Source organism: Eucyclogobius newberryi, unplaced genomic scaffold (assembly GCF_026437365.1).
Source record: "Eucyclogobius newberryi isolate DKJ021-1_F unplaced genomic scaffold, fEucNew1.0.hap1 SCAF_5, whole genome shotgun sequence".
Taxonomy (NCBI): domain Eukaryota; kingdom Metazoa; phylum Chordata; class Actinopteri; order Gobiiformes; family Gobiidae; genus Eucyclogobius; species Eucyclogobius newberryi.
The window spans coordinates 27,666,729-27,688,656 of record NW_027316167.1 but is presented as its reverse complement, the minus strand read 5'-3'; the positions used below and the strand labels follow the sequence as shown (position 1 = coordinate 27,688,656).

The following is a 21,928-nucleotide window of genomic DNA, read 5'->3' as shown; positions in this document are numbered from 1 at the left end:
TGTGATCAGCTGGCCTTCGATCCTTCCTCCGACGCCGGCTATTTCAGTGCCTGCAGCAGCCTGTCTCCCGCGTCGTCTGTGGACTCCTTCAGCTTCTCTCCAAACTCGCTTCAAATCAAATCAGAGCAAGAGCCATTGGAAAGTTTCTTCTTCGGCAGTGCCCCCCAGCAGACGGCCACTACCACCAATACCCTGCCGCCTGCTTCCACCGCTTCCACCACTAAGAAGTCCAGGTCCAGGTATCCAGGGAAGAAGAGGCAGACGGCCAGTGAGAGGGAGAAGCTGAGGATGAGGGATCTGACCAAAGCTCTGCACCACCTCAGGTCTTATCTTCCAGCGTCTGTGGCTCCAGCGGGACAGTCCTTGACCAAGATCGAGACCCTGTGCCTCACCATCCGCTATATCTCCCACTTGTCCACTCAGCTGGGCCTTACCGAGGAGGTGCTAGAGCAGAGGACTTCAGGTTGTGTGGAGGAGCCCCTGTTCACCTACAGCCCACAGCAGGAAACCCTGAGCAGCAGCAGCAGCAGCAGCAGCAGCAGCCTGCAGCCGGCCGGACCCAGCGCCTACATGGCCTCTGTGGTGGTCCAGACTGGACTCTGTCACAGCACTCAGCAGTACTGGGGGCCTCAGGAGCAGTATCTGCATATGGGCTTCAAAGGACAATGCTAACCTTTCAGCAAACAATGACTCTTTTCATTGTATCAATGAGCCCAAGTTGTTCTATGACAAATCTGTTTATATGTATACAATATATGTAATCTCTGTGTTTTATACAAATGTTATTTAATACGTTTTTTAAAAAAATAATTAAAGATGTTTAAATTTGAAAAACAAATCTCTATTCATTGTAATACAAAAACAAGAACAGGATTGTTTATGACACATACAGTCAATCATTTGAAAAAGGTTAAAAATGTGATTTATGAAGTTCAGATTCCCAATTGCACTTCCTTAGACAAACAGAGCGGCTGATAGCAGCAGCAGTAGTAGTGAGGTGCTAAACAGCGAGCACATCCCCTCTAAAGTATTTAGGGAAAGACCCCTGTGGAGACCTGTCAGCTGAACTAGGACCTGGCACCTCTTCTATCCTGAGTAAACAGAGATTCTGCTTAAGACCCCAGAGGACCGCCATGATGAGCCACTACAGGATTAAGTTTTATGTAATGAGTAATCAAGGCATTGCTCTTGGGTTATAAAAATAAGGCTAAATACATTATTATCTAACAGCATAAGCCTTGTTCATTCTGCTCATCCAGATTGCCCATAAAATTGTCAAACAGCTCTGTCATTCTGTTACACTATTGTAGTATCAACAGAAACAATCTCTGAGATCTCTGGGCTTATTGTGATATGCTCAACTCATTTTAAAAAGGATTAACAAAACAGTGTGTGACTTATACAGATCTACATTTATATCAAATCAGTGAATCAGTAAAAATGTTTGTAAACAATCTTTTAACAAATTTGATATAAAATATTTTTTATTCAGAATAATACAAATAAAAAATATGTATATCACCAATACATCGCAGAAAATAATACAATATAACAGCCTACTATGTTTTTTTAATGCAAGTCAGTTACAGCGCTGCGGTTTGGCCACTGAACCAGTCGTACACTTGCTTTTTGTTTAAATTCACCCAGTTTATGTTGGCCTTAGTCGCCTCCAGCGCCTGCTCCAGAGCTGCTGTGGCAGAACCAAGCTGTCCAGCATTATCCTCTTTGAACTGAAGCAGCTGCAGACACATGTCACATAATCACACATTACTGAAAGGGACAATACAAGGGCATCTAACATTATTCAAAACATCAGAGACTTTACCTGTTTGTACTCAAACTCTGAAGAAAACCGCTTGCTTACACCGCTGATTAGTCTCCCAAATGAAATGGCACCTCCATAACTAAAACCACAATGACATTTATTTTAAGGGTTATTTTGAATGAGCTCTGCAGCCTATATTGGAATAAACACACAACAATAACGTCACAATAAATGACGGAAACTCACTTGTTATATATGTAATTCCACTTTGCTCTGATGAAGTCCCAGGCCAGAGGCTGACCAATAGGATTATTTGCAATATAAACTATAGTGTAGGTAGCGTCCTGCTTCCGAATCATCTCTGGCATCAGACTGTACTCCAGATATCTAAAAACACACAACATATTTTAAATCACTCTTTCAGATCAGTTCCATAGCAAATGATCTCAACTAGAGAACGTTTTTGGATTGAATACATTTCAACTCCCCCAAGTGGCTAAAGAAAAGACTTTTGCCCTTTCTCATGAACTGTAAAATGAATACCTTTTATCCGAGAGCACGTACAGTACCTGTTGAGCAGCCAGGGCTGTTCAGTGCACGCCAAAGCAGACATGAGTTTATCAGCTTCTGAGGCAATCGTAGCATTTTTATACATTTTCCACGCAAAGTCCCATTCAGCCACTCCTCCGGCTTGGATGGCGCTGCAGTACACGGTGGATCGCAGGTTTGCACTGATTCTAAAAGGTGTAAAATAGCATTATCATAAAGCTGCCGAGCACAAAATTAAACAGGGACGGAGCTCGTGAAAACATACGGGTTGTAAGTAGAATTCTGCATCCATTGTTTAAACCAGTTTGTGACCAGCTCCTGGCAGCCCTCCACCCCGGTGCCACAGGCCATGGAGATGGCATTTACCTGGTTGTATCTGCAAAGAAAGATGGTGAGTTTTGTGAGAAAGTCGACAAATTATCTACAATTACAAAAAAAAAAAACCTACTGATCAGTGTGGCTGTCGGGAATCTTTGTCCAATTTGAAGTAATTTCCTTGAAGTGGTTGAATAAAGGAGTTGACTTCTTCTTTATATAAGCCTGAATTTAAACATACAAATATCATTATTATTATTACCGTATTTTCCATTGCTCCTTTTTCATCATTTCGGCCGGGGTGCGACTTGTACTCCGGAGCGACTTATATGTGATATTATTCATTATTTTCACACTGGCAATTTCCCTTAAAATGCGACTTATACTCCAGTGTGACTTACTCTGTGATACCAGTGTGATATTACTATTATCATTGATTGCTATAGTGAGATTTCATCATAACTCTCACCTCCATTGGGCCATAGACCTCACTGCGGTCAAACATTAGATAGAAGTAGTTGAGATTGCGTCGAGCAGTTTCCCAGGGCATGTACTGCAACTCTTTATCCAGGTATGCGGTTGTCCTCAGAGCAAGTGTTGTGTCCACAATCTTTGCCCTATAATGGTCAATTCATTATTTTATTTTATTGTATTACTTACTCATCATTTAGGCATTACCTTGCGAGATTAAAAGCATCGTCTATAATCTGTGCCCTGTTTATCACTGGGATGTCCTGAAAGAGAACATGAACAATTATTCCGTGTCTTAAAAACAATTATTTAAGTCAGTTAAGTTTTTGGTTGGCTGTTTTACCTCATGTTTGGTGGACAGTTTGGTGAGAAGGCGCTCCCAGTTTTCATTGTCATAGTTGACTCTGTAGAAGCCCTTCATGTCGATATTGGCCACCAACCACTCGCCAGGAGCAGTTTTGATTTCATTGTTTATAGCTGTGCAAATGACAGTGAGGCTGTAATCAACCTTATTTCATTCAACTTACTGTTATAAATAAGAATTTATGTTTATGGTGATGTGACAGATCAAGTAACTTACTCCAGCAGAATTAACAAAGTCACTTTTTAATATATTTCTTATTTTCTGAGACAACATACTTCTACGTCGCTTTGAGTAATATGTAGTTTGAAGTAACGGTACTCTTGCTTGAGTAAAAGCTTTGATAACTCCTCTTACTGTGACTAAATTTAAAGTGCAAATGACAAGTTAGACTACACATTTCACAAACATATTTAAGATTTTTATAAATCGTTTGCCTAGTTGTCCAAAATTTGCCAATTTTTGTAAAGTTTATAATGACTTGGGCAAATAGAGGTAGTTCCACGACTGTTACCTAGCAACCACATTATAAACAGGTTAAAAAGGCTGAAAAGGGTTCATATAAATTACACATTAGTTATTATTTGACAATACATAGTATCTGAATAATAATTAATAATTATCCTTGGAAAATTAAAGAAACATTGAAATCTTTCTTGAGAAGTGGTTTCTTAAAATACTTTAATCATTTCTACCCACCTCATGTGTATTTATTTAATTAAACTAATTAATTAAAAGCTGACTAGTATTAGCATAACTCACCACTTTTTACAATGAGCCAGAACTGATTCTCTGCTGCACCATTTTTAGTCCACGTAACAGGAACAATCCATTCATAGCTAGAGTTTCCATCCAACAATACAGAGAAAATATGAGGTTAACTTAGAGATAAAAAAGAACTTTCCGTGGTAAAAGAAGATCATTGATCTTACTTAAACGGAGAGGGCTTGTCCACTGGAGTGTCTGGGTCCAGCAGGAAGTGCTTCTGCGTCATTTCTCCAGTTTGAGTGTTTATAGTGACCACTGGGAAACCCATCTGGAGAATCCACCGGTTCATGATTTCCTCAATAGACCCGGGCAATTTGATGCTTGATGAATCTACAGCCTCAGAATAAAAGAACAGCCAAATCACAAACTGACTGAACATGGAAATGGAAAGATTTCACATAAATTGGACAAAATGGGACTTGTATCATGGATCTAGTGTGCCTTTACTTTACTTTACTTTATTTAAAAAAAAAATCTTGGATGCCTCACTTTTCCTAAATTTGCAGTTTCAATTTTATCCAATCTGTCTCTTGTCTAGCCCTGTCTTGTCTTGTCTTTATTTTTATCTTTATTTGTATTTTTATTGTGTTTTTCTCGAATCCCAAAAAATATAAAATAATTAAATTTTAAAAAGAATAGTGAAGATTTTTTTCAAACAAATGCCCTGTTTTGATGCTTAATGATGTAACTTACCATTTGAAGGTGCATCCAGAGATCTTGGTAGACGGTGTTTTGGTATTGAAACGTGTCCAGGTATGTCTGCAAGAAATAAATTGGTCAGAAACGAACTGATAAAATCTATACGGCCAACTTATTTACTTACGTGGAGTCCTTTTGAGAAAACATCCTCTGTGATGAAGTTAGAAAGCATTCGGAGGACTGCAGCACCCTAGGAAAAGGAAGACCAGAACATGAAGTTTATATGTTAAGAGAAGGAGCTGGATATCATTAAATAAATACTTTGAACTTGTACTTTACCTTGCTGTATGTGATGGAATCAAAAAGTTCACTGATCTGCTCTGGCCTCAGGATTTCATCTTCCCCGGATGAAAGGGGGTGGGAGGAGGCCAGGGCATCGACTCCCATCACACCTACAATCTCATTCAGAACTATCAAGTCTTTCTGCAAAACAATACAGCATTTTAAGTATCATATAAAAGCATTTAGTTCAAGACAGAGCTCACTCACCATGTTCCACGTTGGTTCAGCGAAATCGGCGCCCAGATAAGAGACAAAGGTAGCAAAGCCCTCGTTCAGCCAAAGGTCATTCCACCATCTTGTAGTCACCAGGTTTCCAAACCACTACATACAGACCATTCGTCATCAATTAGAAATCACATGGCTGTGTCCAAGGTGAATTGCCAACTCTGTTACTGTACCATGTGAGCTAGTTCATGAGCTATGACCGTGGCCACCCACTCTTTGTCTCCATTAGAGGAGACATCGGGGTTGTACAGAAGGGCAGTCTCTCTGTAAGTGATGAGGCCCCAGTTTTCCATAGCGCCGGCCCCGAAATCTGGCAGAGCAATCTGATCTGCAACCAGTCACTAAAGGTAAACCACTTTATAGGTGTAGTCACTAGGAATGTAACAATATGCAAATCTCATAGTACGATCTTCATCATAATATTCATTTCATGGTACAATATTTCTGGCGATAGTGTGGAACAGAACAACTGTGGAAATTCAACTATTAAACTATGTAAATCATTACTGCTGTATCTGCCAAAGAGTGCTCAATAAGTTATTTCTTCATGTTGTCTTCATTTTGTTTATTGTTGCATCCCAAGTAATCACTAGAAGGAAGCAAGTTACAATTATGACAATAAGAACTGCAAAAACGACTGAACATAATCCACGGGGCCTCTTTATGAACAAAATGTGATAATAAGATGGGAGTATATTTTGTAGAATTTAAAAAAAAAATGTGTTCATGGGACTGTAATGTGATGCTCATACAGTCTCTTTTGTCTGTGTACTATTTTAATCTAATCACATACTCAGATATTCACCAATTGTCAATAGATCTGTGACTGTAAACTGTATTTACCTGATTTATTCAAAGGATAAGAGATGTTGTAGTAATCCTCAAAAAAGGACAGAATAGGGCCAGTTTTCTCAAGGGCATACTCTCCTTGGCCCTCGTCGATGGCCTTCTGACGAGCCCAGATTCTGATCTGCACAAAACAATGAGCACAGGTCATCTTAAAATGCATACAAAGTCCAGCAGAGGGCGCCATTGTGCAGCGTTGTCACGTTTTGCATGGCGTTTCATGAGCAACGTTGAAAGTAAAGCTGGATGTAATTTGGATACTTGCTATAGTGACCAACGGGAGGAATTGTGGAAACGTTTAATCAATTTGTGCTAGAATTGATGCAAGGATTTTAAGTTAAGTGAGTACTGTTCTGTTACCATAAATGTTTCACTGAACGTACGCTGCTGAGTGAAAGTTTAAGACAAAAACTGGTTCACCCTAAGGGCAAGTTGCCGACTCAAAAACAGAGCAATGTAGTTTATTTGATCCAATGCAGTGAAGAAAGCTGTAAAGAACGTTACATAGGTGAGACGAAACAGCCTCTACACAAGAGGCTCTATCAGCACAGAAGAAATACTAGTTCAGGACCTCAGAGTGCCGTGCATCTCCATCTTGAAGCCTCTAATCACTCGTTTGAAGACGGTGAGGTGAAGGTTTTAAGCAGGGAAAAAAGATGGTTTGAAAGAGGAGTTAAGGAAGCTATTTTTGTTAAAAAAAAAGAAATACCTTCTTTAAACAGGAATGGAGGGCTAAGATTCAATCTTCCTGGTCTCTATAATGGTATACTGAACCCCTGGAAAGGTAGAGGACCAGGACCAGGACATTTAGATGCTAATCAGGTACTCAGGGTGGTTGAGCCAGGGTCTCACAAAGACAAAGAGGATTCTAATAGGCCATTAAAATTATGAATAGGTTAGCTCGGTAGATACAAGGGGGGAGTTTCTGTTGAAACAAACAACTCTTTCTACTTCAGGAAGGCTCCGCCCAATGGGCCGGACTTACCACGGAAGAGTATAAATATCGGAGTTCCCGACCTAAATTCTGTTATTGACAATGACTCTTGGATGAGAGTCGAAACGTCTATTTTTTCTAACTGAGTCCAGATGACTACAACTGAAGCTTTTTCTACTATGGAACACGCCTGGACGAATGAGGGATTACACCGACAGTAAAGTTCATAGTATGCAGTGCAATTAAATGCTTTTTAAATCCATATTTATTTTACCTTTTGGAGGAGAGGTTAAAGAGGCCCTATCTATGTAACTTTTCTACAGAGTTGCCCGTGGAGAGTGATCATGCTCGCCTCTCAAACAGGTCTGGCCTGTCACCATGTCGTAAACTTTAGATTCCACTACTGTTATCTAGGAGCAATACTGGGAACAAGGCAAGAAAAATATATTTGTTCAGCATATTGTCACTTATTGGGGTTGTAGGTGGAGGGATTCCATTTTAGAAGTCAGCACTTCCTGTAATTTTCAAGTTTTATTTTTAAAACTTTCTTTACAAAATGCAACTTGGCTGATGTTAAAACTATGACTATTATTTACAACACGTTCTATGCCATTAAACAGAGTTATAAATAGAAAAACATGAGAACTTGTCATAGGCACTTTAAGTAACATCTCCATGGTGACAAGTAAGAGTTATGTTGTGCACCTTTGAGGTCAGCTTTTACACATATGTGAAATTGTCATGTGAGTAAATTATGTGATGTTGTCAATGCAATAAAATAGTTTTGAACAATTACCAAAACACCAGTATCCATGTTTCCAATGTAAGTAAATTCGCACACCACAAATGCCAGTAGATAAGATGACATAATCTCAGTGGGCATGAAGCTGGTTCTAGTAAGAGCGTGTCCCTCCAACGTGACATTGACCAGGTCTGTGTGACAAAACAGATGATCACTGCACATATACAGTACCAAAGTGAATTTCAGATGAATGATTCGATTATGAGATCAATAAAGCTTTTATCTAATTGTATGAAAGTGAGGGCTTGCCATAGTTCATGGAGTTGGAAAGAGCCACAGTCCCAGGACGATGCAGGAGAGTCATGTGGAAGACGGCCTTCATTGCCGGCTCATCGAAGCAGGGGAAAGCCTTCCTGGCATCGGTCGGCTGCATTTGTGTCGTGGCCAAGACTCTGAAAACACAAGACAGTATTTGTACGTTGTCGGGTGGAGCCTGTCCCGATGGCTATTGCTTTGCTTGGAATATTCCACAGTATGGCATTAAACGTCTCTATCTCCATGGGGCCAAGCGAATCATGCAACTGCCAAGGTACAGGTCAGATCTGTGGCGAGGCGATCCTGCTCACTGTAAGAATGCCTGGTATTTGTTGGGAATGACAAACAACAATACACATTTCCATTCGGAGACAATGGAGGCTTATCTTATCCAGTGACAGTACTGTATGTAAGTAAAGTTTATATGTATCTGTACTTCAAATACTTTTTACTTTACTTTACTACATTTGTGAGCAGGTACTTTGACTTTTTGCTCGTGTATCTGCGATTTTACACAAGTTACAAGCTTCTTCCACCACTGATCTTATCTTATCTCTTGACACGCAGGATATAAATGCTCAATGCCATACTCAACATTCCTGGCAAAGCATCTCCATGGAGACAAGCAGGTGACAAACAAACCCTCCACCTGAAAAGTCACATCATGCACCTTTATCTTAACAGAATTTCGCATAAACTATAGTTAACTTAATTGTGTCACTTTTATGATGAAACAGTAAGCAAGTACCAGCAACTGAATCAATAAATAAAGACAGAATTATGTCAATACCTTTCTATAGAATTGCATTTAAATGGAATGAATTTGACAAAACTGCATTGAGTGAGTAATACTCCTTACTTTTCGACACCATCCTCATAATACACACTCCTGTAGAATCCCCCCAGGTCATCAGCCAGTTCTCCCACAAACTCAGTGAACAGCTCGTAAGTGTTGTCAAGCTTAAGACTTTCATGCAGCTGCACCACCAGATACTGAGTGGGCACCTCCAGCCACGTCGCCTTTATCTTTGGTGCCACCGCTCCATTGAGGCCTGTCAACTTGGCGTGGAAGCCGTCGAACGCGGTGAGATTGAGCTTGTTGGAGTGAATCAAGATCAGATCCGTAGCCTTCACACATTTGAACACGACTGACGAGTTCCCCGAGAAGATGTAGAAGTCAACCGCGACCGGTTCCAGCCTGGGCCAGAGAGTCACGTGGTAGGTGATGGGCATCAGGGCGCCCGGGAGTCTGTAGAGCTGCCACGGCTGCTTTGGGCCCGAGGGGGTGGTGGATAGGGTTGTGGTCGGTGCTGTCGTGCCGGTCGGATCGACGGTGGGCAGGACATCGCTCCTGGACTTCTCCTGAGAGTACACGACGGACAGGGCGATGATTGTGGCCGCGCCGGCAATGGCCACGAAGGCACAGGCCCCCGCCACTGCTTTACTGATGAAGAATCCTTTCGCCATGTCTCACGGACAAAGATGGCAGTCAGACAAACTCAACACCTAATTATGGAAACACTTTTATAGTTTTGTTAATGGTTAATCTTCTGGTGGAGAAAAGGAGATCGCTGAAAGTCCAAGAGGGAGGAAATTGTATGGTGGTGATAAGACCAGTGTCTAACCTGTAAACTTCATCCTTTTAATGCCACTTAATAACGTTCCCCTGAGAGGCCTGCTCATGTGATCTGTTTTTTCTCTACTGTAAATATTGTGTGGCAGTTGAGCTCCTCTCTGCCTTCATACTCTCAACATTGCAGCACTTGGCGATCTCAAAGTGAAGCAGAGCATATGGAAATAAAACAATAAGCTGAACATCCCGCGCCAGAAGATATATACAAATCCAATTCAGTTTTACACTCGCGCAATGGTTTGAGATGTGTAAACTTTCTGCAGATCAGCAGAGGTCAAGATACACATGGATAGCTGTTTGTGGCCCTCTCTATCTCTGTGTGCGTTATCAAAGTCGCACAAGAACATCGTAAAGAGAATAAGACAAGCAAGTGTTATACTGTCTTATGCGTAAGGTAAGTAAAATAAAAGCTGTAAGTGCACATTAATACAAAAAAGGCAGGAAACTGGAATTGAGTACTATAATTGTTTTACTGAAACTGTATGCTATGTCACATGTACAGTATATTTAGTTTGGGAAATACTGAAAAAGATACATAGATAAAGGTTATCTATATCATTAAGCCACCTTGTGAGTAAACTACAAGATAATTTGCAATGGAGATTAGTTAAACGTGCGCGTGTCTTATATAGCACTGGGTACTCAAAGGAAACGATGTACACAGGTCATCCCGAACTGCTCGCAATCTGACAAAAAGGATTAGTTTGCCCTTTGTCCCATTTGTGGCCAAGGGAGTGTGGACACTTTGATAAACTTTACAAACAAACCGAATGTTGAAGTTAACATTTACATTTAATTACAATTACAGTTAAAACATTTATTCAGAATAAAATTGAACATATCATAACATATCTTTTAAAAAAGCAGATCTATGTATTACGCTCTACACTTAAAGGCCTTATATATGACAAATATTATACATGATATATACAACTTTATTGTACAACATAAGGTCACTTACTGAATTGTCAATGGAACTTTTTGTGCATTTGGTTGCTTGCCAAGTTAAATTAAAACATCTTGGTCTATAAAGAAGGTCCGTGGCTCCAAAGTACAACTAAATGTTCCATGTTGACATTGTGGCTTGTTTTACATAGTTACGTCAGCAAAACATGAGCGCACAATGAAGCCATCTTAAAAATATGACTGCCTTAAGGTAACTTCCATACAAACACAGGTCAAGGTGAAACGAAAAACCTGTAATATTAGGATTACACTGTCCAGTTGCAACAGCATTGTAACGTCTAAAATGTCTTTGTTCTTCACGCTGATTCGTCAGTGAACCACTGGAGCACTTGGGCTTTGTTCTCTGCCACCCATTTTATGTTGGCTGTGGTCCTCTCTATGGCCTGCTCCATGGCCAGTGTGGCAGAGCCAAATCCAATATCTTGGTTGTCCGCTTTGAACTTCTTGAGCTGGAAAGCAAAACAAAAAAGGAAAATGAGATTCGGAAAATGTTGCTAAGCAAAGCCCTTTTTGCTTTGTACCTCCTTCAACTCAAATTCTGTGGAGAATCTCTTTGTGATTCCATTAATGAGTCCAGCAAAGGAAAATGATCCTCTTCCATACCTAATGCACAAAGATACAGGTTTATTCATCAAATTAATTTTCATTTAGTGCACTGTATTCACTTCACAACTCACTGCTCAAAAATATATTGCCATTGGACTCTGACAAAATCCCATGCAAGAGGCATTCCCACAATGTTTCTGGCAATGTCCTGAATAGTAGCAGTAGCATCCTGCTTTCGGATTTTGGATGGGTCGAGTGTGTACTCCAGATATCTGTAATAAGTGCATTGGGTATCATAAACATGACCAGTGATTCATTCGCTACAAGTGTCAGGATTTACCTGTTCAGAAGCCAAGGTGCCTTGGTACAAGCCATGGCCTGTCTGAGTCTGGACGCCTCAGAGGCCAATGTGGCATTTTTAAACATCCTCCAGGCAAAGTCCCATTCTTCATGTCCACCAAAGGCTATAGCATAGCAATAAACTGTGCCTTTCAGGTTGGGGTGGATCCTAAAAGATAAAGTCACATGATAAACATAAACGGGCACACAGACCAAAGCGGTTCTATTTCTATGTGATAAGAGATTACACCTTCTGACCCCTGATGGTGGTCATAATACTCACGGATTATGAGCAGGGTTTTCCATCCACTGTCTGAACCAGTTTTTGGTGAGTTCTCTGCAGCCTTCTATGCCCATCTTGCAGCCCATTCCAATGGCATTGATCTGATTATACCTGACAAAGAAAGTGGATTCATCATTTTAATAAAATTACTATTAACTATGTACAGTATTTGTTTTCAACCCCATTTTATGTAAACGGCTACGAACTCCTTACTGGTCATTGTGGCCTGCTGGTACTTTGGTCCAGTTTTCAGTTATAACTTTAAAGTGCTCATATAGCGGCTGGATTTGTTTCTTCAAATAACTCTAGCATAAAATATTCATTAGAAGTGATTTCATAGTGACCATTTATCATTTAAATGAGACTAGCATAATGCTACGGAGTACTTACCTTTAAGGATCCATAGACCTCAGTGCGATCGAACATGAGGATGTAGTAGTTTAAGCTTCTCAGTGCTGACTCCCAGGGGATGTAGGACGTCTCCATTGACAAATATTTGGTAGTTTTCAAGGCCAGTGTGGTATTAACTATCTTTGCCCTGTGAAAACATGGTGATAATTTTGCCAGATGTAATAATAATACATTTTAGTAGTTTTATTCTTTTCTCCATACCTTGCAAGGTTGAAAGCATCGTCTATGATTTGGGCTCTGTTCAATACTGACAGTGCCTGTGAGGAAAGAGACAGGTTCATAACACAAATTCCTCTAAATATAAGAAAAGAAAATACCTGATGGTTGGAATTGAGCAAGGAGAGGAGACGATCCCAATTCTCTGGATCATAGTTCACTCTGAAGTAACCTGATACATTAGTGTTTGCCAGCACCCAGTTGTTTCCTGAAACCCTCATGTGGCTGTTCATATCTGTTAGACACAAGTGCACATTACCAAGGAAAAACATAAAAAAAAATATGTAATTATCAAATAGACTACTTTTTTTAATGTGTGCAATACTGAACCTGTCTTATGAAGTAGCCAGAACTGCTGTTGATCTACACCAGACTTCATCCATTTAATAGGGACAAACCATGTGTAACTGAATGACAAAAATAAGTAATCAATGGCATTGAGTTCATTTTTTTAAGACCGCGGCTGGAGAGCCGCGGCGCGGTCAAATGGCCGCGCAGTTTCAGGGACCGCGGCATTTCCCTTATAGCCCGTTATAGCCTCATGGCTAACCCTAACTCTAACCTTAACCTTTACTTTAACATTAACCCTAACCCTAACCCGCGGCTCCTGAAATTGCGCCGCTGTTTGACCGCGCTTTAGCGCCGTTTTAGACCGCGCCGGGTTAGGGTTAAGGTTAGGGTTGGGGTTAGGGTTGAGGTTAGAGTTAGGGTTAGCCATGACGCTATAAGAGAAGTCCCGCGGTTCCTAAAACTGCGCGACCATTTGACCGCGGGCCGCGGCACTGCAGCCATGGCCAAAAATAACATGTTTTTTCCAGACACTCCCTTTTTTAAATGGTAATTTTACTATATCTGAGATGTTTTTGAGTTTTGAGTATCATTAAAAAAATATGGTAGTAAAAATAAATGTTAATAGATGTTAATTATTATTATTATTAATTAATCATTAAATTAATTATTTAATTTACATGAAACTTACAATAAAAGTGAAAAATATTCCTACTTAAACTGTGATGGTCTGTCTACGACTGACTCTGGGTCCAGGAGGAAGTGTTTTTGGCTAATGCTTCCAGTCCGAGTGTCAATAGTGACCACAGGAAAGCCCATTTGTAAAGTCCAGCGGTTCATGATGTCATGAACGGTGTGTGGAATGTCCAAACCAGGAGTGTTGTCAACAGCCTGAAACATAACAAACAACAGTATATTATGGCAATGTTTTAAAGCAAGGGTGTCAAACATGCGGCCCGCGGGACGCATCCGGCCCCCTAGACGTTTTAATCCGGCCCACTGAACATATTAACCCATTACGTTTAACCCCTAATGTACATAAAAAATAAAGCTATAACCTTCTTATTTCCAGTCAAACCAATCATTCTGGGAAGCACCAGGGTCAGTTTGTACTGACTGAACTCTCAAATAAAAAGTCATAAGTCCATATTCCGTTTCCTGCTGCTGATGCATGAATATGGACTTTCACCTGCTGCAGATTTGTGCAGCACTGTCCACGCCAGTTATTTCTTATAGTTTTCATAGTTTTATTTTTTACGTTATCTTCGGCCCACGAATTTGTTCATGCTAATTAAGGTGATAGAACAGTGTGACAGAACCTTCATACGACATTACGTGAACTACATTATGTGAACAACCTTAGCCAATTGTGAACACTGGCACTGAATTATGTTTGTTTAAATAAGGCTAATCAGGGAATAATTACTTAATGAGAAACACTGCTGTGTTGTGGTCCACATGTGGCCGTGTGTGGTCATGAAAAAGACAAGAAAGAATAGACAACGTTTGTTCACAGACTTCAGCAGACTTTAAGTTCTTTTCAGTGCACACACTTGGTACTTCAGCCTAACATTCTCTGAGGAAGGATGTAGAACCACTGACAGATTATAAACAAAGAAAGTTGATAATTCATCTTACAACTTCATTCAGAATTTTGTTCATGAACAAATCAGACCTGTTGGAGGTGGTCCCAGAGGTCTTTGTAGACTGTGTTTCCAAAAGCAAATGTATTGAGGTAGGACTGTGAAGACAAAATGTTTTTTGTTAAATATTTGTTAGTGTTTTGAATGTTCTGGACACCATCGCCCCTATAAAGGCTAAAATGGTTAAAAATAAGCAGAAGGCGCCGTGGAGAAATGATGATTCGGTCAGGGCACAGAAAAGGGAGTGCCGCAGGGCCGAACGGAAATGGCGCAAGTCAAAGCTCCAGGTTCAAAAAGAGATTTACAAAGAGAAGCTGAACATGTACAACCTAATCTTATGTAAAACTAGGGAAAGATATTTTTCTGAAATAATTGGAAGCTGCAGTAACAACTCGCGTGTCCTGTTTGCCACAGTAAACAGATTAACACATCCTCCAGCTCAGCTGCCGTTAGAACTCATTTCCACATCCAAGTGTAATGAGTTTGCATTATTCTTTAATAACAAAGTTCAGGGCATTAAAAATGCTATAAATCCCACAATGCAAAAAATTACCCTAAAACCACCAAGACACTTAGAGCTAACTCACTTTGCACCAGTAACTGACAAAACTGTCCATGAGATCATCACCAGTCTGAGTTCATCTACATGCTGCCTTGATGTGTTACCCACCAGATTTCTAAAGTCTGTGCTGAACAGTTTGTTAGCACCATTCACTCACATAGTTAACATGTCGCTTCAATCTGGAACATTCCAAATGTCTTTGAAAACTGCGGTCATAAAGCCTCTCCTAAAGAAGAGCAGTATTGATGCCGCAGTACTGAGTCATTACCGGCCCATCTCTAATCTGCCATTTTTGGGCAAAGTCCTTGAAAAGGTTGTTTACCAACAGCTCACAGATTTCCTCTTAATAAACAACTCATTTGATGTTTTTCAGTCAGGTTTTAGACCTCATCACAGCACTGAGACTGCTCTTGTCAAGGTGACAAATGACATCCGCCTGAACACTGACACGGGCAAAGCCTCAGTCTTAATTCTGTTAGATCTGAGTGCTGCTTTTGACACTGTCGATCATGGGATCCTCTTACAGAGACTAGAGGACTGGGTGGGCATCACTGGCACTGCCCTAAACTGGTTAAGGTCCTATCTGGAAGACAGGAAGTACTTTGTTGAAATTGGTAGCTGTGTCTCAGACCACATGACCCTGACCTGTGGAGTGCCCCAAGGGTCAGTCCTGGGTCCCCTTCTGTTCAACCTCTACATGCTGCCGTTAGGTCAGTTGATACGCAGTGAAAATGTGTCCTATCACAATTATGCAGACGACACTCAGATCTATGTTTCACTATCGGCAGGTGACTATGGACCAGTAGATTCACTCTGTCACTGCATCCAACAGATCAGTTTGTGGATGCAAAACAACTTTCTCCAGCTGAACTCAGACAAGACTGAAATAATCGTTTTTGGCCCACAGAAACAAAGAGAAAGTGTTAGCGGTCACCTCCAGAGTCTCGCTCTAAAACCTACAAACCAAATTAGAAATCTGGGGGTAATAATGGACTCAGACTTGAACTTTAATAGCCACGTCAAATCAATAACATCAGCAGCTTTTTACCATCTAAAAAACATTGCCAAAATCAAAAATATAGTGTCAAAACCAGATTTAGAGAGACTTATCCATGTGTTTGTCTCCAGTAGATTAGACTACTGTAACGGCCTGCTCACTGGCCTCTCCAAACGAGCTGTAAAACAGCTGCAGTACATCCAGAACGCTGCTGCTCGGGTCCTGACTAGAACCAGGAAGTATGATCACATTAGTCCTGTTCTCAGGTCTCTGCACTGGCTCCCTGTGGCTCAGAGAATAGACTTTAAAGCAGCTCTGCTTGTGTACAAGTCTCTCCATGGCCTAGCACCAAAGTACATCTTGGATATGTTAGTGCCATATGAACCATCTCGGACTCTGAGGACCTCAGGGACCGGCCTCCTGCTGGTGCCCAGAGTCAGGACAAAACATGGGGAATCTGCGTTTCAGTTTTATGCAGCTAAAATCTGGAACAGTCTTCCTGAAGATGTGAGACAGGCTTCAACTCTAACAATGTTCAAATCTAAGCTAAAAACAGTTTTGTTTAGCTGCGCATATGACTGAAAGGATTTTTTCTTTGCACTCTTCTCTTTTGTTTGTGATTTTATTAGTTTAGAAAATCAGTTGGAATTTAGTTAATTTTATTGTATTTCTGTTTCTGTAATTTCTTTGTGATTTGAATGCATTTTTCCTGCTGTGAAGCACTTTGAATTGCCTTGTGTATGAAATGTGCTCTACAAATAAACTTGCCTTGCCTTGCCTTGCCTTAAACATTTGTAGTTTTAGTGCCTATGACTACTGCAAAGGGGGGAAAGATGAATCATATTCACTGTAACAAACCAACAACTTCTTTATTTCATGAACTCTTTGACACGCTCTGACATACACACATCAGCAGAGCCATAGATCTACAGAACACTGAATATGGTATGGTAGACTCACGCTTAGTCCTTTGGCAAACACAGCCTCAGTGAGAAATTCAGACAACATTCTGAGCACGGCTGCTCCCTGAAAACAAAACCACAAGAGTTTGGGTGGATCATCACAGTCAAAAAAAGTGATGTAAACAAACTGTCCTAGCGGTGCCGTGAGGGTTGGGAATATTGTGCATATTTGTAAATTTGTCGATTAAGTTAGCCTGTAGTGTATTACCCAACACATGGTCAGAATGCAGAAGATATCATCTGCTGCTTCTCGGAAATAAAATCTATTCTTTTAGTAGTTTAGTCTTTTTCATAACTTTTGTTTTACCGTATTTTCCGGATTATAAGTCGCACCAGCCAAAAAATGCATAATAGAGAAGAAAAAAACATATATAAGTTGCACTGGAGTTGCAAGTGTGAAAATAACAAATAATATCACGTATAAGTTGCTCTGGAGTATAAGTCACCCAAGTATAAGTCACGCAAAACTATGAAAAAGGGTGCGACTTTTAGTCCGAAAAATACGGTATACCCCGTTTACCACAAACAAAATTCAAGTTCAACAGTGCTCCCCAGCCATCTTAGCAAAAACATGTCCTGACAAAGATAAATGAATAAACATAAAGAAAAGCACATCTGGACGCCCATGATTTGCTTGTTAATAAGATAACAATGAGCAGACGATCGAAATAAAACCATACCTTGCTGTAGGAGATGGCGCTAAACATCTGGCTGATTTGGGCAGGCGTACTGACTTCATCTTCTGCACGGGACAGTGGGTGCGAAGAGGCCAGGGCATCTACTCCAAATACCCTATGCATGTCATATAGGATTATGTGCTCTTTCTGCAAACAAAAACAAGCGTTGCATTTGTAAACGAAACACATTTTTCAATCTGTGAAAAGGTATTTTGAAGTGTCTTACAATATTCCAGGTGGGTTCAGCGTAGTCAGCGCCCAAGTACTGGACATACGACGCAAAGCCCTCGTTCAGCCATAAGTCATTCCACCAGCGCACGGTCACAAGATTGCCGAACCACTAAAACCATTCAAAAGATGTGTTTAATTTTCAAACATTTTGGTAAACGTTGCATGACTGTGATTTCTATGTAAAGTTCAATGCCTGAAGAGTTCCCAAGCCGCTATTTATCATCTCTGTTGAAGCAAGGGTTGACATGATTCATATGTCTGTGAAAGATGTGTTTCTCAAAACTCCAAAGAAATGTGACTCACTCCTACACTTCTCTTGCAATGAAATACAAAAATGGGCAAATGACTTAGAATGAGGTTAAATGTTGCTCACCATGTGTGCGAGTTCATGTGCGATGACAGATATGATTCTCTCCTTGTTCCCGGTTGAGGATATGATGGGGTCATAGAGTAAGGCCGTCTCTCGGTAGGTCACTAAACCCCAATTTTCCATTGCACCAGCGTTGAAGTCGGGCAAAGCTATTTGATCTGCAAAAAAGAACAGTCACAAAAAGAAGCACAGAATTTGTGCAGAATTCTCACTCCAACCCAGGGATGTCCAAGCTTTTTTCACTGAGGGCCGCATAATGAAACATAATTGAAGCAGAGGGCCACAGACCAGTGGTTAATACTGTGAATACAGATGGATATATTTGACATGACTTTGACGTTCCGTTAATAAGGCTTTGAACAGTGTCTCTCTGGTACTTGTACTTCTGGTGGTACATGTTTGTTAAGGGGTCCTCTGCAGTTTAAGTTTTTTTTTTTCTATTTGTGTTTTTTGACTCTTAGTGGTAGTCAAATTTTAGGCCTGCTTTAGGTTTTAAACCATGTCCCTACTCTGGGCCTGATATAGTCCGAGTTTAGATCCAGTGGTCCTCAGAAAGCCAAATATTATCTTTGGCGGTATTTGGTGTGGAAAGTTTGAGAACCACGGGCTTAGATCATTACTTTTACATCTGTGTCACAATCCAATGTAGTATTACTGAGGTTTTAGTACTAAAAGTGTAACATCTATGTTCCTAAGTCTTGGAGGGGAATGTCTTAAGGAACGACTAAAACACCAACAACTTGCTGCAAAGTATAAGATCACCAATCAACTTGTTGCAGTTGCACCCACCTCACCCCAGCTGACCATCAGACCAGATCTAATCATCCACACAAGTATCAGACCTTAAAATCCAATAAGAACCAGAATAAACACTCTGGACGCCTGTCTAAACATAACACTATGCACTGTCCATTCCCTCATCAGCGTGATATCCCTTTGCCAATTGGCAAACTTTGGAGTTTGCCAATTAAATGAGCAGAACCATAATTCTTTAAATTTGCAGTATAAAGTACTGTCTATAATCACTTGCCAATGCAGCAGTTAAAATTGGTCAGAGGGCCACATTTCAATGTTGGAAACATTAAAATGGCCTGGGCCATTTCAACGTTTCCAAGACGCCTCTTGAACTCAAATTAAATTAAATAACTTCCAAATACTTTTCTTAAAATAAATGTTATTATCTTCTTTATTACTACTCTGTAATGTATTTTGGTCGCAATAAACTACCATGAAAAGGACAGATGTTGTGTCATACCTGACTTTGAAAGTGGATATGCAACATTGTAATAGCGCTCATAGAATTCAAGAATAGGTCCTGTAACAGTAAGCGCGTACTCTCCTTGCCTGTCGTCAATGGCTTTTCTCCGGGCCCAGATACGGATCTAAAACGATACCATGTTTCATTCAACAACATCCACAACTATATAAACCATGACTTTAAGGAACAATTCATTCTCACCAAAACATTTTTCTGTGTTGACTGAATATAAGCAAAGTCACAGACGATGAAGGCCAAAAGATAAGTAGACATTCTGGCTGTTGGCTCAAATGTAGTTATTCTGCCAGAATCAGTGTCCATTGTGCCTGTAAAATGAATAATATCTCTAAACAACTTTAAGGCCTTTAAGTAATGACATGATGTTTGCACTAACCAAGTTCTCTGCCATTGGACAGAGCGACGGTGTCATGAGCGTGAATGATGGTGACATTAAAAACAGCTTTCATGGCTGGCTCATCAAAACATGGGAACGCTTTCCTGGCATAAGTGGCTTGCATTTGTGATGTGGCAACAATCCTGCAACATTAATGAACATTAATGCACACAGAACCATATAAAACATAATTAGGTATTTAAATTAGGGAATAAAGTAAAGGAATTTTAGCAACACATAGTTCACAAATGCTTACTTCTTCACACCATTCTCAGTGTATTCACTCCTGTAAAAGCCTTCCAAGTCATCAGCCAGCTCCCCCTGAAATTTAGTGTGAAGAACATATGTCCTCCCCACTGTTAGGGGGTTACTGAGCAGCACAACCAAATAGTGTGTTTTTGGTTCAAGCCATGTCATCATTATATCTGGTGCAGAGGCGTATTCAGCAGTTAACAGAGCCAAATGCCCATTCGGACTGGTAAGATTAAGTTTGTTGGAGTGAATTATAACAAAGTTTGTTTGTTTCACACACTTGAAAACCACATAGGATTCCCCGGTGAAAATGTAGAGTCCATCAGAATTAGGCTCCAGCCGGGGCCATAAAGTTAGATTGTAAGATAGAGGGAACAGAGAGTCTGGAAGTCTGTAGGAATTCCATGGATGCTCTGGGGTGGAGAGGGTTGTCGGTATCGTGGGCGCACTGGTACCGTCCGTCTGCCCATCTCCTGAAGAGTCAGCCCGGTTCTTTGCTCTTTCCTTGTCATATGCAATGGATAAAGCGATGATTGTGATGAGAGCACATACGGCCGTAAGCAGCAGCCCCAGGGCCACGTTTTTACTGATGTAGAAAACTTTTCCCATGGCTGGTTCAGAGCAGGACTGAAGTAACCTCAGAGCGTAGTCCTCTTGTTCCGCAGGTGTCTTCCCTCCTCAGTTAATAGTTGAAGGATTAACATGGCAGAAAAACATCACCTAAGGACAAACAAGCAGGCTTTTATTCATTAAATGACCTACAGGGCAGTAAAAGTCAATGTTTTAGCTGCAGGTACAACACAAGCACTTTACATTTTATTTGGCATGCTCATTTATGCTAATCTAGATGTACATTTTGACAAATTAAAAAACAATGGACAAAATGGGACAGGTATTCAACTTAGAACTTCATATGTTCTAATTATTCATCTTTTTTGTTTTTTTTCTGATGCCACGCCCTTATTTTGTACTTTAAATCATTTTATTTATGTTCTCCCTGGTCCAGCTCGTTCTGAGGAATAAGATGGCATAACATGCAGTAGAAAAGCATACCAGGCAAACGGCTGTCATCAACCCCCCAAATATGCTTGAGGTGAAGTCTTGGTACAGGGTCTAATTAAGGTCTTAGGCACATTGCAGAGTGCCAGTGGAGGAAAGAGGAGGGCTCCACACGGATCATCTCACCCCACAGAGAGAGGCTCCTTCTGACCCGTCCAAGCACAAAAAAATTTACTGTAATCAGCATCTTCATAAACCGTAATAGCCATGAAAAGATGCTGCTATGAATAAAGTAGACATTGGCACAGTAAGGATTTAACTAACCCTCAATGGAAATGATGTGTTATAATAATAATAATAATAATAATACAGTCAAGGGCACGTGACAAGTTTTCATTTCTCATAATTATTACAGTTTGGTGGGATGGAACCTGCGGTAAATAATAGAAAAAAGGAAGTAGCGCCATATGCTTGTCCCTGCATTTGGCGCTACTTCCTTTTTTTTTACTCACAAACAGATCTTTTTTGTCAGTTTAAACAGTCATTGATATACTAGATGTGTACTACATATTCTACCTGTCAAATCAAACAATTAGACAAGCTTTGGCCCTTGTCAGGGTAACAATTAT

At 40.4% G+C, this 21,928-nt stretch overlaps 3 protein-coding genes across 4 annotated transcripts in view; 1 reads left to right on the top strand and 2 right to left on the bottom strand.

The window, feature by feature from the left end:
- sv2ba (synaptic vesicle glycoprotein 2Ba) overlaps positions 1–21,928 on the top strand; it is a 114,494-nt gene that overhangs the window by 22,485 nt on the left and 70,081 nt on the right. The window lies entirely within an intron of this gene.
- On the bottom strand, positions 1,558–9,773 carry LOC140381419 (aminopeptidase Ey-like). The gene is made up of 20 exons (XM_072465477.1): positions 9,132–9,773; positions 8,267–8,409; positions 8,012–8,148; positions 6,279–6,405; positions 5,609–5,763; positions 5,418–5,531; positions 5,208–5,351; positions 5,053–5,118; positions 4,923–4,988; positions 4,394–4,566; positions 4,224–4,300; positions 3,444–3,577; positions 3,308–3,363; positions 3,099–3,246; positions 2,763–2,854; positions 2,580–2,690; positions 2,335–2,502; positions 2,012–2,152; positions 1,826–1,904; positions 1,558–1,739 (listed from the first exon to the last, which is right to left on the bottom strand). The coding sequence occupies exons 1-20, from the start codon at positions 9,737–9,739 to the stop codon at positions 1,584–1,586; spliced, it is 2,895 nt and encodes a 964-aa protein (XP_072321578.1). The 5' UTR covers positions 9,740–9,773; the 3' UTR covers positions 1,558–1,583.
- LOC140381413 (aminopeptidase Ey-like) lies at positions 5,974–21,059 on the bottom strand. 2 transcript variants are annotated; one of them, XM_072465471.1, is made up of 21 exons: positions 20,305–21,059; positions 20,049–20,191; positions 19,856–19,980; positions 19,652–19,778; positions 18,400–18,554; positions 18,022–18,135; positions 17,799–17,942; positions 17,117–17,182; positions 14,630–14,695; positions 13,670–13,845; positions 12,997–13,073; positions 12,768–12,901; positions 12,652–12,707; positions 12,430–12,577; positions 12,253–12,344; positions 12,040–12,150; positions 11,758–11,925; positions 11,549–11,689; positions 11,393–11,474; positions 11,173–11,320; positions 5,974–5,985 (listed from the first exon to the last, which is right to left on the bottom strand). In XM_072465471.1, exons 1-21 carry the CDS (start codon positions 20,907–20,909, stop codon positions 5,981–5,983), a joined length of 2,883 nt encoding a protein of 960 aa, XP_072321572.1. In that variant the 5' UTR covers positions 20,910–21,059; the 3' UTR covers positions 5,974–5,980. The 2 variants fall into 2 exon arrangements, with proteins under 2 accessions (XP_072321572.1, XP_072321571.1); XM_072465470.1 differs by lacking the exon at positions 5,974–5,985 and having other exon boundaries at positions 10,821–11,320.